At 32.4% G+C, this 12,799-nt stretch overlaps 1 protein-coding gene and 1 pseudogene across 9 annotated transcripts in view; one reads left to right on the top strand and one right to left on the bottom strand.

The window, feature by feature from the left end:
- BLTP1 (bridge-like lipid transfer protein family member 1) overlaps window positions 1–12,799 on the top strand; it is a 204,605-nt gene that overhangs the window by 143,780 nt on the left and 48,026 nt on the right. For all 9 annotated transcript variants that reach the window (XM_077861149.1, XM_077861144.1, XM_077861145.1 and 6 more), the window contains 4 exons: window positions 3,189–3,433; window positions 5,774–5,879; window positions 10,262–10,359; window positions 11,072–11,257. In XM_077861149.1, the coding sequence (XP_077717275.1) occupies window positions 3,189–3,433; window positions 5,774–5,879; window positions 10,262–10,359; window positions 11,072–11,257 (635 nt within the window). The remainder of the gene's footprint in view (window positions 1–3,188; window positions 3,434–5,773; window positions 5,880–10,261; window positions 10,360–11,071; window positions 11,258–12,799) is intronic.
- Window positions 2,734–2,885, bottom strand: LOC144292010 (U2 spliceosomal RNA; annotated as a pseudogene).

Genomic DNA, 12,799 nt, shown 5'->3' with positions numbered 1-12,799 from the left:
TTGACCAATAGATATTCTTAGTTTTTTTTTGTTTTTTTTTTAATTTTTATTTATTTATGATAGTCACACAGAGAGAGAGAGGGGCGGAGACATAGGCAGAGGGAGAAGCAGGCTCCATGCACCAGGAGCCCGATATGGGATTCGATCCCGGGTCTCCAGGATCGCGCCCTGGGTCAAAGGCAGGTGCTAAACCGCTGCGCCACCCAGGGATCCCGATATTCTTAGTTTTAAAGTAATTGAATTTAGCAATATTTTCTTGTATGATGTGTATTTTTATATGTTAAAGAAATCCTTAACTTCTCAGGATTATGAAGATATTATCTTATATTGTCTGTTAAATGTTTTATATTGTCTGTTAAATTTTGCTTTTAAGTTCTTAATCTATGTGGAATTATTTTTTTCTTTAATTTGGTGTAGATTTATCTTATCAATTATTGCAGCATCAGTTATTGACTGATTTGTCCTTTTTTTCAGTGATACATAGTCCGTTTTTGTCAACTCTTAAGTGTTCATATGTGTGGGGTCTGTCTCAGAGTTCTTTATTATGCTTCATTGGCCGATTTGCACCACCTATTTATAATCTCATATTGTTACCTGACAGTTCCTTTTTAAGGAGTTATCTTGGTTATTTTTGATTACTCCTTCATATATGTTTTGGAGATCAGTTTGTCAAGTTCTCTGAAAAAGCCTATTTGAATTCTTAGAGGAATTAAATCTGTAGATTCACTTGGGGAGAATTGGCAATATTGATTGATACTGAGAATTAATGCAATATTTAACCTTTCTATTCTTGAATATGTATTTCTTTGTCTCTTTAGGTCTTCAGTGTTTTTCTACAAAGTTTAAAATTTTTTAATTAAAGGTTTTGCACCTGTTACAAAAAATATATATATTTATCATTTGATATGATTATCATATATCATTTATATTTATTTATATAATATATCCTATAAATACCTTACGTTGTTGTTATTGTTTAGTAATTACAAATGTGATATTTTGTAAAATGGCGTTCTCTAAACTGGTGGGGATTTTGTACAAATGCACTTGATTTTTTACGGTAATTTTATACTCAGCAACCATGGTAAATTTTTTCTTTTTATTGCTAATAAGATTCTTTGGAATTTCCTAAGTAGATACTTGTTCCATGTGCAAATGATACTTTTGTTTATTCCTTTCTAGTCTTTAAGAATTTTTATTTCTTTTTCTTATTGCGCTTCTGCTACAATGTTCAGAAAAGGGGATATTACAGGCATCCTTGTCTTACTCTCATTTCTTAAGGGAGTTGGTATTTCACCAATAAATGCGATGTGGGGTGTAAGGGTTTGCTAGAGTCCCTTTATCAGGTTAAGAAAATTAATTTCTATTCCTAGTATACTAAGAGTTTCTATGAAGAAAAATTGGTGAATATTATCAGATGCTTTTTTCTACATCTGTTGAGATTAAAGTTTGTTTTCTCCTTTATGCCATTAACAAGTTATATTATTAATTTAAAAATGTGCATGTATGCACATATATAAATATATGCACATATGTATTCATATATATTTACATGTATTTCTTTATTCCTACTCCTAGCATTTTAGGTTTTCTTTATTGAGAGGAATTTTTCTGAACATCTAGATTTTTCTGTTACTAGGAAGAGAAGCACTTTGAAGGGAGTTTGCAGATTTGGCAGTCAGAAGTATTAGGCCTTCACATATTGGCCAGACAATAAGTTAGTCTCATGTTGGCCATTTATTCAGAGCATCCATGAAATCTAAGACTCAACAGAGACAGTATCAAAAGCCAAATAGGCAGTTTGGAATTAGGAAGATATAAATATTTAGGGGCACACTAAATGTACTATCAGATATCTAAACAGATAAGAATACATAGTTCTTGAAATGAAGGAAAGGAACAAAAATAGGAAAAGAATGACTGTATTAGTGATAAGAGATGACCTGAGGCCTAGCATTACTTTAATGTTGTTTTTATTTAGCAATGATGGTGGTGGTAGTAAAAGTGGTAATTACTGTGATAGCCCCCCACACTTGCATCCTGCAAGTGATGGTCACTGAGCCTGCCTGGTTGGAGTTAGTAAGAGAAGATCAAAGCAGTCATGACCTATTTGGCCATTCACAGCTGTACCATTTGGTGAAAGAGCATTTTTCTGTTTATGGCTAACACATTCTAAGAACAAACATTGTATAGCGAGTGAATATAGTGAATATAACCAATGTAACATATGGGAGTGATCTTTTACTAGTATTTTGAAAAAAGAATTATTTCTGGCACAATTGAGAACACTAGGATTATTTATTAAACTATAATATGTATGTAGGCAAAATAGGCTATTTAATGATGTTTGAGTGGAGAGAATTGGTAAGGTATAGAACAGTATAAGATTTTGTTGGTTGGAAAGGAGTATGCATGTATACATTACACAGTAAATGCAATGGTCAATAATAGATCTTGATTTTAACAAGGTTTCTTCTACTCCTTAATGTCTTCATAAACTGGAAGCTAGAGAGATATGGCTTGCATAATAGTATAGGCTATATATTTATAATTGTTTGAACAGCTGCATGCCACATAGTTGATTTAAGTGTTTAGTACCAACAGTAGTTTTAATAAACTAAAACGCATACCATATCCTTGTTTGGTATATGGTCCCATTAATAATTATTGTTAAGGTCAAAAATACATGTGTTCACATAATTTTATACCTGATGAATGTTTTCAGTGAGTACAATGGTTTGACAATTTTCACTGTTTCCTTCCGTACTGAATCAGGATCAGGAAGCTAGCTGTTAGGTGCTAATCTCTGTTAATAAAGTAGTGTAAATATGAATGTAGATTAGAATTTTTTACACTTGATCTTAGCCAAAAGGCCAAGAAGCAATGATTAGAATTTTTTGTACACTTAATTCCTCTTGTTATAATTCTTCTGTGATAAGGGCAGTTTCTTTCTGTTCTACTTTCAATGAAATAAAGAACATTTGTAGGTGTTTCTCTGGCACCTACTAGGCTTAATTAAATAGTACTTTCTGGCTTAATAATACTGACTGAGTCATAGTAGTACCCATACATATATATAAGGATTTCTTTTACTTGTGATGTGTATGCATTTTTTTAGAAACCATTTTTTTAAAACCAGGGAGTGAATGAGCACCTGAACAAACAATAACTTTTCTTATTTCTTATAGGTGCACAGACCAGGTTTACATTTGAGCTGCCAAATCACAGATTACGTTTTACTTCCAAAGTGTCTGCCACAGATATGTCAACCATTCCTCCTTCTGCTAGTCTCAACCTTCCTCCTGTTACTATGTCAGGAAAATATATAATGGAAGAACATGATAGTTATTCAGATCAGGTGTGGAGTATTGATGAACTGCCTTCCAAACAAGGGTACTATTTACAGGGAAATTATCTACGTTGTGTGGCAGAAGTAAGTTTACTTTTTAATTTTCTTATGTTTTATCATTTAGAAGTCTTTAAGGTTTAGATGTACCAAAATATGTAGTGATCTAAACTTTTAAGACAAATCATTAAATCATTTATTCTTACAGAATTCTGTTCCAAGTCTTGTATGTGTATGTACTCATGTGTATATATCTTTTTCTCTATAGTTTAGTTTAAACATGCTTTTTTTTTTGTTAGTCATCTTTGAATTTATATTTCTTACATTAGGTGTCATATCCATCTCTTTAATATTTTACGGTTCATTTGATTATAAAAAGCTAATAGCATTTATATGCACTGACTTGTATAATACTTAAATCAATCCTAAAAAACAGAAAATTTTTTCTTAATTTTTAAGTGAAAAAACAGCCTTCAGGAGGTTACATGATTCATCAGGAATCCATAATTATTAACTAACAGTCTTCTTTTTCATAATTATTAGCAATCTAAAGGTCATACAGATAAAATACAATCAAATTCACAGACTAATTTCTAAGGGATGTTGAAAATCAGTGTACCTGATTTCATCATTGTTTTTTCACTTTATATTGGTACAACTGTCCTAAGTTTAAAAAAACATTCCAATACATATTTTTTGCTTGATTTGCGGTAAGCAACTCATCTTTTATTATATTAATTCAATACAGTAGGAAATTGAAGCTGAGAGAAATTAAGTAACTTTCCCTATATCTTTCCACTATCACATGAGAGATGTAGGATTCATACACAGTGCTATCTCTCAGCTTGCTTTGTCAGTTTGTTAGAAACGGTTGCAATCTTATCAAAAAACAGTTGTCTCTTTCTTTTGTGAGTTTCATTTTCTAAAATGTAAAGCATCTCTGAGAATGCTTTTTGAGTTCTTTGCTAGAAATTTCACAGCTATGGGAGATACTTAATTGAAGTCTGATTTATCTTCTTTAGACCCTGCTTATCCTAACACCTCTCTAAAGATGGGATTTCTTTATGTGAAAAATTAGTGTACAAGATTCTAGAAGTCAGATATTTATTTAAAAGGTAGATTGAACCCTGGGTGGCGCAGCGGTTTAGCACCTGCCTTTGGCCCAGGGCGCGATCCTGGAGACCCGGGATCAAATCCCACGTCGGGCTCCCGGTGCATGGATCCTGCTTCTCCCTCTGCCTGTGTCTCTGCCTCTCTCTCTCTCTCTCTCTCTCTCTGTGTGACTATTATAAATAAATAAAAATTAAAAAAAAATTTTAAAAAAAGCATATTTCATTTGTCCTTTCTGTTCTGAAAAATGAGTACTCAAACTCTGGTATAACAGTACTATTCTTAATGCTTCATTTGATAGAAAATAAATCTGATGTGACATGTTGCATAATTTATTACTAATATTTGCTATTAGAAAAGGTATAAAGTATGTAGTTGGGGAAGAACACAATCCCACATTTGCTAAATATGCAGTTAATTACAAACACTTGAAAGAATCTAAAGTTGCATTCCTCAGACAGTTGCCTGTTTTACTATGGCTTGAAATAAATACACATGAAAATCATCTTAGCCCATTCAGTACTACTCTATACAAAATAAAAAGTGTCCAGTGCTACTTAGACTCTATGTAAAGACTACTAAAGTAAAATAGTAAAGACTACTTTTAAGTAAAGACTACTAAATCCACTTTGCTTTGTTAATTTTTGATCAAAATATGAATATTAAGTGGCAAATTTGAAGCATTTACCTTACTCATAAGGGTGTTTCAGTCTGTCTTTATTATAATACTGAACTTCAATTAGGGCTTGCTTTATATTTAATCTATTAATTCTTCATATAAATCTTATGCTTTCTACTAATTGTAGGGCGTATATTAAAACTTACGGAGTATATCTGATTTGCTCTTTCATGTGAAAGCAAACCTCATGAGAGCCATGATTTTGTCATTTTTATTCACAGCTATATCCTTAGCTTCTAAAGAGGTACACAATGCAGATGGTCAATAAATATTTGAATGTGTAAATAAATTTACTTTCATGTGTAATGATACTTGTCCATGGTTATAACACTACAACAGTAGTCATTGAAAGTAAATAACTACTCTAGACAAAATTTCAATTTCGAAATTATCAAGTTGCCAAAAAAAGAAACCTTATAGGCTACTGTTATTAAAAAAAAATTAAGGAATGGCTTGTAATAATGTCAGACCAGTAAATGTTGGGTAATCTGAATATTTTTTAACCTTTTTCCAAATAATATGTAGATAATTTATTGTTTTTCTTCAGAATTTGAGTTGACCTATGTGAGCAAAAGATGTATTTACAACAAATACAGTCAGTAATGTTAATCATCTACTATTCTGATTTTGTTTGGCAGGTTGGTTCCTTTGAACATAATCTCACAACTGATCTTCTAAATCACTTGGTATTTGTACAGAAAGTGTTCATGAAGGAAGTTAATGAAGTAATACAGAAAGTTTCTGGTAAGATAATCTGGTACCTTGTAATATAGAATATATAGCAGATTTTTATTCTCATCAGCTAGGTGATGTTCCATGTATCTATGGTATGAGTGAGTATTGATCCTATCATTTAGATATAGTTATTGAGTAATTCCCTAAAAACTTTGCATTCCTTTTCTGGCTTTTCCACCTACAGATTCTTTTGCTTATTACTTTTGTCATATGTAGCATATACATTTATGATTCATAAACTTTACAAAGCCCCTTTATGCTTCCTTTCCCCAGCCCCCAAAAAAGCTAATATGTCTACTAACCAAACTAATCTTATCCATTTGGGAACAAGATTTAGATCAATATAAGATGTTGACTTTATAAAGCACATGGTGACTCTACTTGCTACATGGTAAATCATCTATAGCAACACTTATTATATTTTTGCTATGCCTCAAGAGTAGATTACAAATGAGCATCTTAATTACAGTTTTACATTTTAACAGGAAATATATGTTTGATTTAAAAAATGTTTAACTGACTTTTAATTCAGTTAAAGTATTAAGAGGTATCAGGATGGAAAATAAGTTGACTTTACACAAGAATTCTTGAGGCTAAATATTTCCAGTACAGATATAATCATGTTAAAATGATAGTGAAGGCACAAGAGGCAATTCCTCCATGTTGGTGAATAAGTCCATTCATTTAACAGATTTATTAAGTATCTGAGTATTCAATTATAATTCTAATGAGTTTTGTGAATGACAAGAACAGGGTGCTATGTCTATGTCAGAGAAGAAACTAATCTAGTTTAAGAAATCAGAAAAGGCTATACAGAGGAAGTCCTATCCAAAGCCTCATAAATGAAATCCATTTGGCAAGAAAGAAGAGGTAGAAAAGATGCAGGCAGGACTTATGGACAAGTATTTGATAAGGCCCCAAAGAGGGACAAAACTCAATGCAGTAGGGAATTAAGTTATGTTGTACCCATGTGAGCAACAGATTTTCCTGATTCTCATGGGCTGGTTCTGATTTTATCTGAAGTCAGGAAACTAATAAATGATTATATTGAAGAAGCTCAGTAGAACTATAGAATTTCACAAGTTGAGTTGTAAAAAGTCAGATCAGTTGGTAGCCTGGGAATTCTGAAAGTTGTTGAATACAAACTGTTAAAGAAGAAAAAAAATAAATAGTGAAGTCCTTTCTGCCACTGAAGGTGCCTCTATTTGGGGAATATACTGAAGTTTTGATGTGGCCCATTTACATGGTTAAAATCACATTAGAACATTGTGATATGGAAGTTAAGAATATTTTAAACTAGTGAATTTGTATGAGTTCTAAAGAATATTTTCAAGTCTATTATTGCTGAATATAAGAAAAAACATTTGACTCTTAAACTAATTTTGTATCTTTCTTTTTTACATTTAAATTCAATTAGTAAAATTAGTATCTTTCATGGTTTAAAAAGCTAGCATTGTAGAATTCTTTTTTTTTTTTTTTTTTTTTTTTAGCATTGTAGAATTCTAATCAGACTGGCACTATAAGTTGCCCTTGAGGTAGTTTTGATGAAGAAAAAGGCTTTTCTTAACGTTCGAATTACAGTTGGTGAGGAGTTAAAAGTATATCCCTAGGTCTATGAAGAATGAACTGGAAAAGAAGATTAGAAATTCCTCAAAGAGTTACAAATAGATCTGCCCTATGACCCAGCAATTGCACTGCTGGGGATTTACCCCAAAGATATAGATGCAGTGAAATGCCAGGACACCTGCACCCCGATGTTTCTGGCAGTAATGTCCACAATAGCCGAACTGTGGAAGGAGCCTCGGTGTCCATCAAAAGATGAACGGATAAAGAAGATGTGGTCTATGTATACAATGGAATATTACTCAGCCATTAGAGATGACAAATACCCACCATTTGCTTTGACGTGGATGGAACTGGAGGGTATTATGCTGAGTGAAATAAGTCAATCGGAGAAGGACAAAAATTATATGGTCTCATTCCTTTGGGGAATATAAAAAATAGTGAAAGGGAATAAAGGGGAAGGGAGAAAAAATGAGTGGGAGAAAAAATGAGTGGGAAATATAAGAAAGGGAGACAGAGCATAAGAGACTCCTAACTCTGGGAAACAAACTAGGGGTGGTAGAAAGGGAGGTGGGCGGGGAGTGGGGGTGACTGGGTAACGGGCAGTGAGGGGGGCACTTGATGGGATGAGCACTGGGTGTCATTCTATGTTGGCAGATTGAACACCAATAAAAAATAAATTTATATAAAAAGATTAGAAATTAATATTCTAACTGTGAAGATTTACTGATCACTGTGAAGAATTCAGAGATAAGATTCTGATACTAAGTCATTTAGTGTCTAGGTCTGATCCCTGAACCATTCCTTCCTGACTCTATGGTTAAACTCTAGGAAAATGGCTGAAAATAAGTCATTTATCATCTAGCTGGTCCCAGGACCTCATGAAGCAGAGATTTTACAAAACTGGAGAGTGCAACATTTTACTGAGAGGGAATACTTTGAACCCTTGTAGCCAAGTTTCTTAGTATTCTAATCTCTCTATTGCTTCCCTACTGTCCCATGATCTTCATAGTTACTGCCCTTATTTCTCTACTTCTTACACCTTTTTCTTAATATTACATTTAGCTCTAGGACATTTTCTGTTGTATAGACATACTCATTTACAGCTATCATGTTTATTAGGAAATCTTTTTTAGGAAAATCTTTTTTTGAGGAATCAGTTATTATAACTTAATTATAAGATTAATATATATTCTAAGAATAATAAAAGAATCAGTTCTTATAATTTTATTGTCCATGGACTCCCTGGTTTTAGAAAGATGTAGTTAAGAACTGACATCTTGACAATAATTGATTTTTCCTATTTATGAATGTGAAATATTTCTCCATTTATTTAGTTCTTCTTTGATACTTTTCCTCAGAACTTAGTACTTTTCTTCATGTAGATCTTGCACATATATTGTTAATTTATACCTATGTATTTAACTTTTTTGTGGTGCTAATGTAAAAGGGATTGTGTTTTTTAAGTTCCTCTCTTCATTGCTGGTGTATAGGAAAGTGATTGACCTTTGTCAGTATTAACTTTGTATCCTGCAACCTTGCAATAATTGCTTATTGGCTCCAGGAGTTTTTTTGTCAGTTCTTTCAGATTTTCCACATAAATGTTCTTGCTATTTGTGAACAAAGACAATTTTATTTTCTCCTTCCCAATTTCTATACCTTTTATTTACTTTTCTTGTATTATTGTATTAGTTAGGACTTCCCATGTGATGTTGAACAGAAGTGGTAAGAGGAGTCATCCTTGCCTTGTATCTTATCTAAATAGGAAAGTTTCAGGTTTTTCACCATTGAGCATATGATGTTAACTGTAAAGTTTTGTAGATATTATCAAATTGGAGAAATTTTCCTCTCTTTCTACTGAGAGTTTTTATCATGAATGAGTGTTGAATTTTGTGAAATGCTTTTTCTGCATCTCTATTTTTTAAGTTTATATTTTATTTAAATAATCTCTACCCAGTGTGGGTCTTGAACTCACAACCCCAAGATCAAGCGTTGTGTGCTTTTCCAACTGAGCCGGCCAGGCACCCCTTTTTCTGCCTCTGTTGATATGACCATGTAATTTTTCAGAAGGATTGTGATAGATACATTAATTTGATTCGCTAATAGGAGAAAACTTCCCATCACATGTAGATATATATCCTCTCTGGGATGATGCTACTAAACTGAATATACATATAGAAAGATTAACATTTTAAGATGGAAAACTTGAAAGATAAATATGCAGAAAATTTTTTCATCAAGGGGATGAAAAGTGGAAAGGGAAGTTACACATTAAAATATTAGAACATTATTTTGTGGATGCCACATTGCCTGGGCAACAAATGATCTGTTAATAGGAACTCTACCCCAGAGTCTCCTGTCTCATTTTTTCTTTAATTTGTAGGACAAACTTTTGCTGCCACATATTCTTAGCACACATTACCTTATTTTTAAAATTTCTGCACCTTTATTTTTTCTTTAATTCTTTTTTGTTTGCAGCACATTTAAATGTAAACAATAAAGTTCACATTTTTGATTGAAGACATTAGAACAATTTACTTTTTTCCCCTCAAATACATTTTTTGAGATATATGATTACATTTAATTGTATAATGTTTTTAGTTCTTATAAAATACTCTTAATAAATGCCTATATATGAAGTATTATCCCTAGCATTCATATATGTATGTGTGTGTGTCAGTGAAATGTGACATGGCTAAAGTTTCCTGTTAAAGATTGAGATCATGATCAGAAAAAATAACTGTTTATATTTTTTTAAATGCATAAAATAATTATTATTTTCCTTTTAAAGTGATTGCCCCAGACCCTCTGTTATTTAACTTCTATAGGTGGGGAGCAGCCTATTCCTCTTTGGAATGAACATGATGGAACAGCAGATGGAGATAAGCCTAAAATTCTACTTTATTCTCTGAACTTGCAGTTTAAGGTAACATATAAGGAATTATATTTTTCAAAGTACTTTTCTAAGTATTTAATGTATACTAATTATAGGAGATTCATATGATACATAAATATGATAAGTAGAAAATAAAAATGAAGTGTAACCCCATTCACTCAAGAAAATTTTTAGTAATTGAATATCATTTAGGACTTTTTCTATTTGTATTTTTACATGTGCATATATTTATGCATTTTAAAAACCTTGAATACCTTTCAATGTCAGAACATTATAGATTAACTTTATCTTCCTGAATAGCTGTACTATTTATTATATAATTGTAACAGTTCATATAACTGCCCCCTGCTGGTAAATATTTTATTTTTTTCTAATTATTACAGTTATAAGTTACTCTGTAAGAAATATTTTGTACACTTGTCCAATTAACAATACCTTAATAGAAACCTTAATATTTCCAATTATTAAGATATTAGTGTTAAAAGTGTTACCAACTAATTATAATTAATGTATTTAACTCATGAACAGTTCATATGCTAAGTACAAAATTTAAAATAAAATTCAGTAAGTAAAAAATTCCCTACTAATATGAGAAATTAAAGAATGTTTATCAGCTCATTAGACAGCCCATATGTATTTTAAAACATGGCATTTTATCATATATTGAAAGATTTCATTTGAATGAGTGTATATTGTTGATTTAAGATTCTTTTTTCCTCCTAACATATAATCTACTAACTAGGGTATTCAAGTAACAGCCACTACTCCATCAATGAGAGCTGTGAGATTTGAAACTGGATTGATAGAGCTGGAACTTTCGAACCGACTTCAAACCAAAGCTTCGCCAGGGAGTAGCAGCTATCTGAAACTGTTTGGTAAATGCCAGGTGGATTTAAATCTGGCATTAGGACAAATTGTCAAACATCAAGTGAGTACAAATATGCTGATATTAGAACTTTGGCTTTTAAATTTTGTATATCAATTTGAACTACTGTAAATATTATTATTTTTTTAAGATTTTATTTGAGAGAAAGAGAGAGGGGGCACGAGTGGGGTAGGGGCTGAAGGAGAGAAAGCAGCAGACTCCATATGCTGAGCAGGGAGCCGATGTGGGGCTCCATTTCAGGACCCAGGATCATGACTTGAGCCAAAGGCAGACATTTAACTGACTGAGCCATCGGGTGTCCCTTTTACTATACTTTTAAAAAGTTATTTAATATTCCTAAAATTCCTAATTGTAAATTGGAGAGAAACTTCATTTAAGAAGGCCTTTACAATTTTAGTTTGGCATTTCAATGAGTCTTTTGGGTGGTGTATTGCTATAGTTTAGTGCAAATGTAATCACAGGAAGCTTAATTCAACATCTTCATAAATACTTGTTTATAATTACTCTTGATTTTGTTTAGAATTATTTTTTATTTCAGCACTGTACTGACACTGGTCAGTTCTTAAAATGTTATTTTTTTTTAACAGTTTTTTTTTTTTAATTTTTATTTATTTATGATAGTCACAGAGAGAGAGAGAGAGAGGCAGAGACACAGGCAGAGGGAGAAGCAGGCCCCATGCACCGGGAGCCCGACATGGGATTCGATCCCGGGTCTCCAGGATCGCGCCCTGGGCCAAAGGCAGGCGCCAAACCGCTGCGCCACCCAGGGATCCCTCTTAAAATGTTATTAAGTTTCTTAGCTACCCTGTTTAATATTGGAATTTATGCATACCATAATGTTTTTTTTTGCATACCATAATGTTAATAGAAAGTTTTACATATGCTAGGTTTTATACATATGTGTGTATGTATGCTACACATATATGTGGATGTGTATATATGTCTACATATATGTGTATATATATATCTATGTGTATGTAATATGTATAGAAAGTTTTTTTTTTAATTTTTTTTTAATGATAGTCACAGAGAGAGAAAGAGAGAGAGGCAGAGACATAGGCAGAGGGAGAAGCAGGCTCCATGCACCGGCAGCCAGATGTGGGATTCGATCCCCGGTCTCCAGGATCGCGCCCTGGGCCAAAGGCAGGCGCCAAACCGCTGCGCCACCCAGGGATCCCTGTATAGAAAGTTTTATGTATATATACACACAGCAATAAATCAGATTCTATTTTATAAAAATATAACTTTCACACCTTATTGGGGGATGTTTTTGTTATTGTTTTTATTTTGATAGATATTATGTAGATTTTAACCTTTTTCCTTCTTTTATTTAAAAGAACTGATTAAACTAATACCAGTCATACTTTCTATATTAAATGGCTGTATTAAAGATTATGTAGGGAAATGGAGAAAAATTTCTTGCCATCTTTAGAAAAACAGTATTTTTTTCCAAATGGAAACACATGTTGAGAAGAGAAAGGATGTAATTATCTTGAAACAGTTAATGTATTGACATTAAGAATATGGACCTCATTCTAGCTTTTCTACAAACTTTCTGTATGACTTCATATTTACTTCTTGTTT

Source organism: Canis aureus, chromosome 20 (assembly GCF_053574225.1).
Source record: "Canis aureus isolate CA01 chromosome 20, VMU_Caureus_v.1.0, whole genome shotgun sequence".
Taxonomy (NCBI): Eukaryota; Metazoa; Chordata; class Mammalia; order Carnivora; family Canidae; genus Canis; species Canis aureus.
Note: the sequence above shows the minus strand (reverse complement) of the source record. Positions and strands in the feature narration are given on the sequence as shown.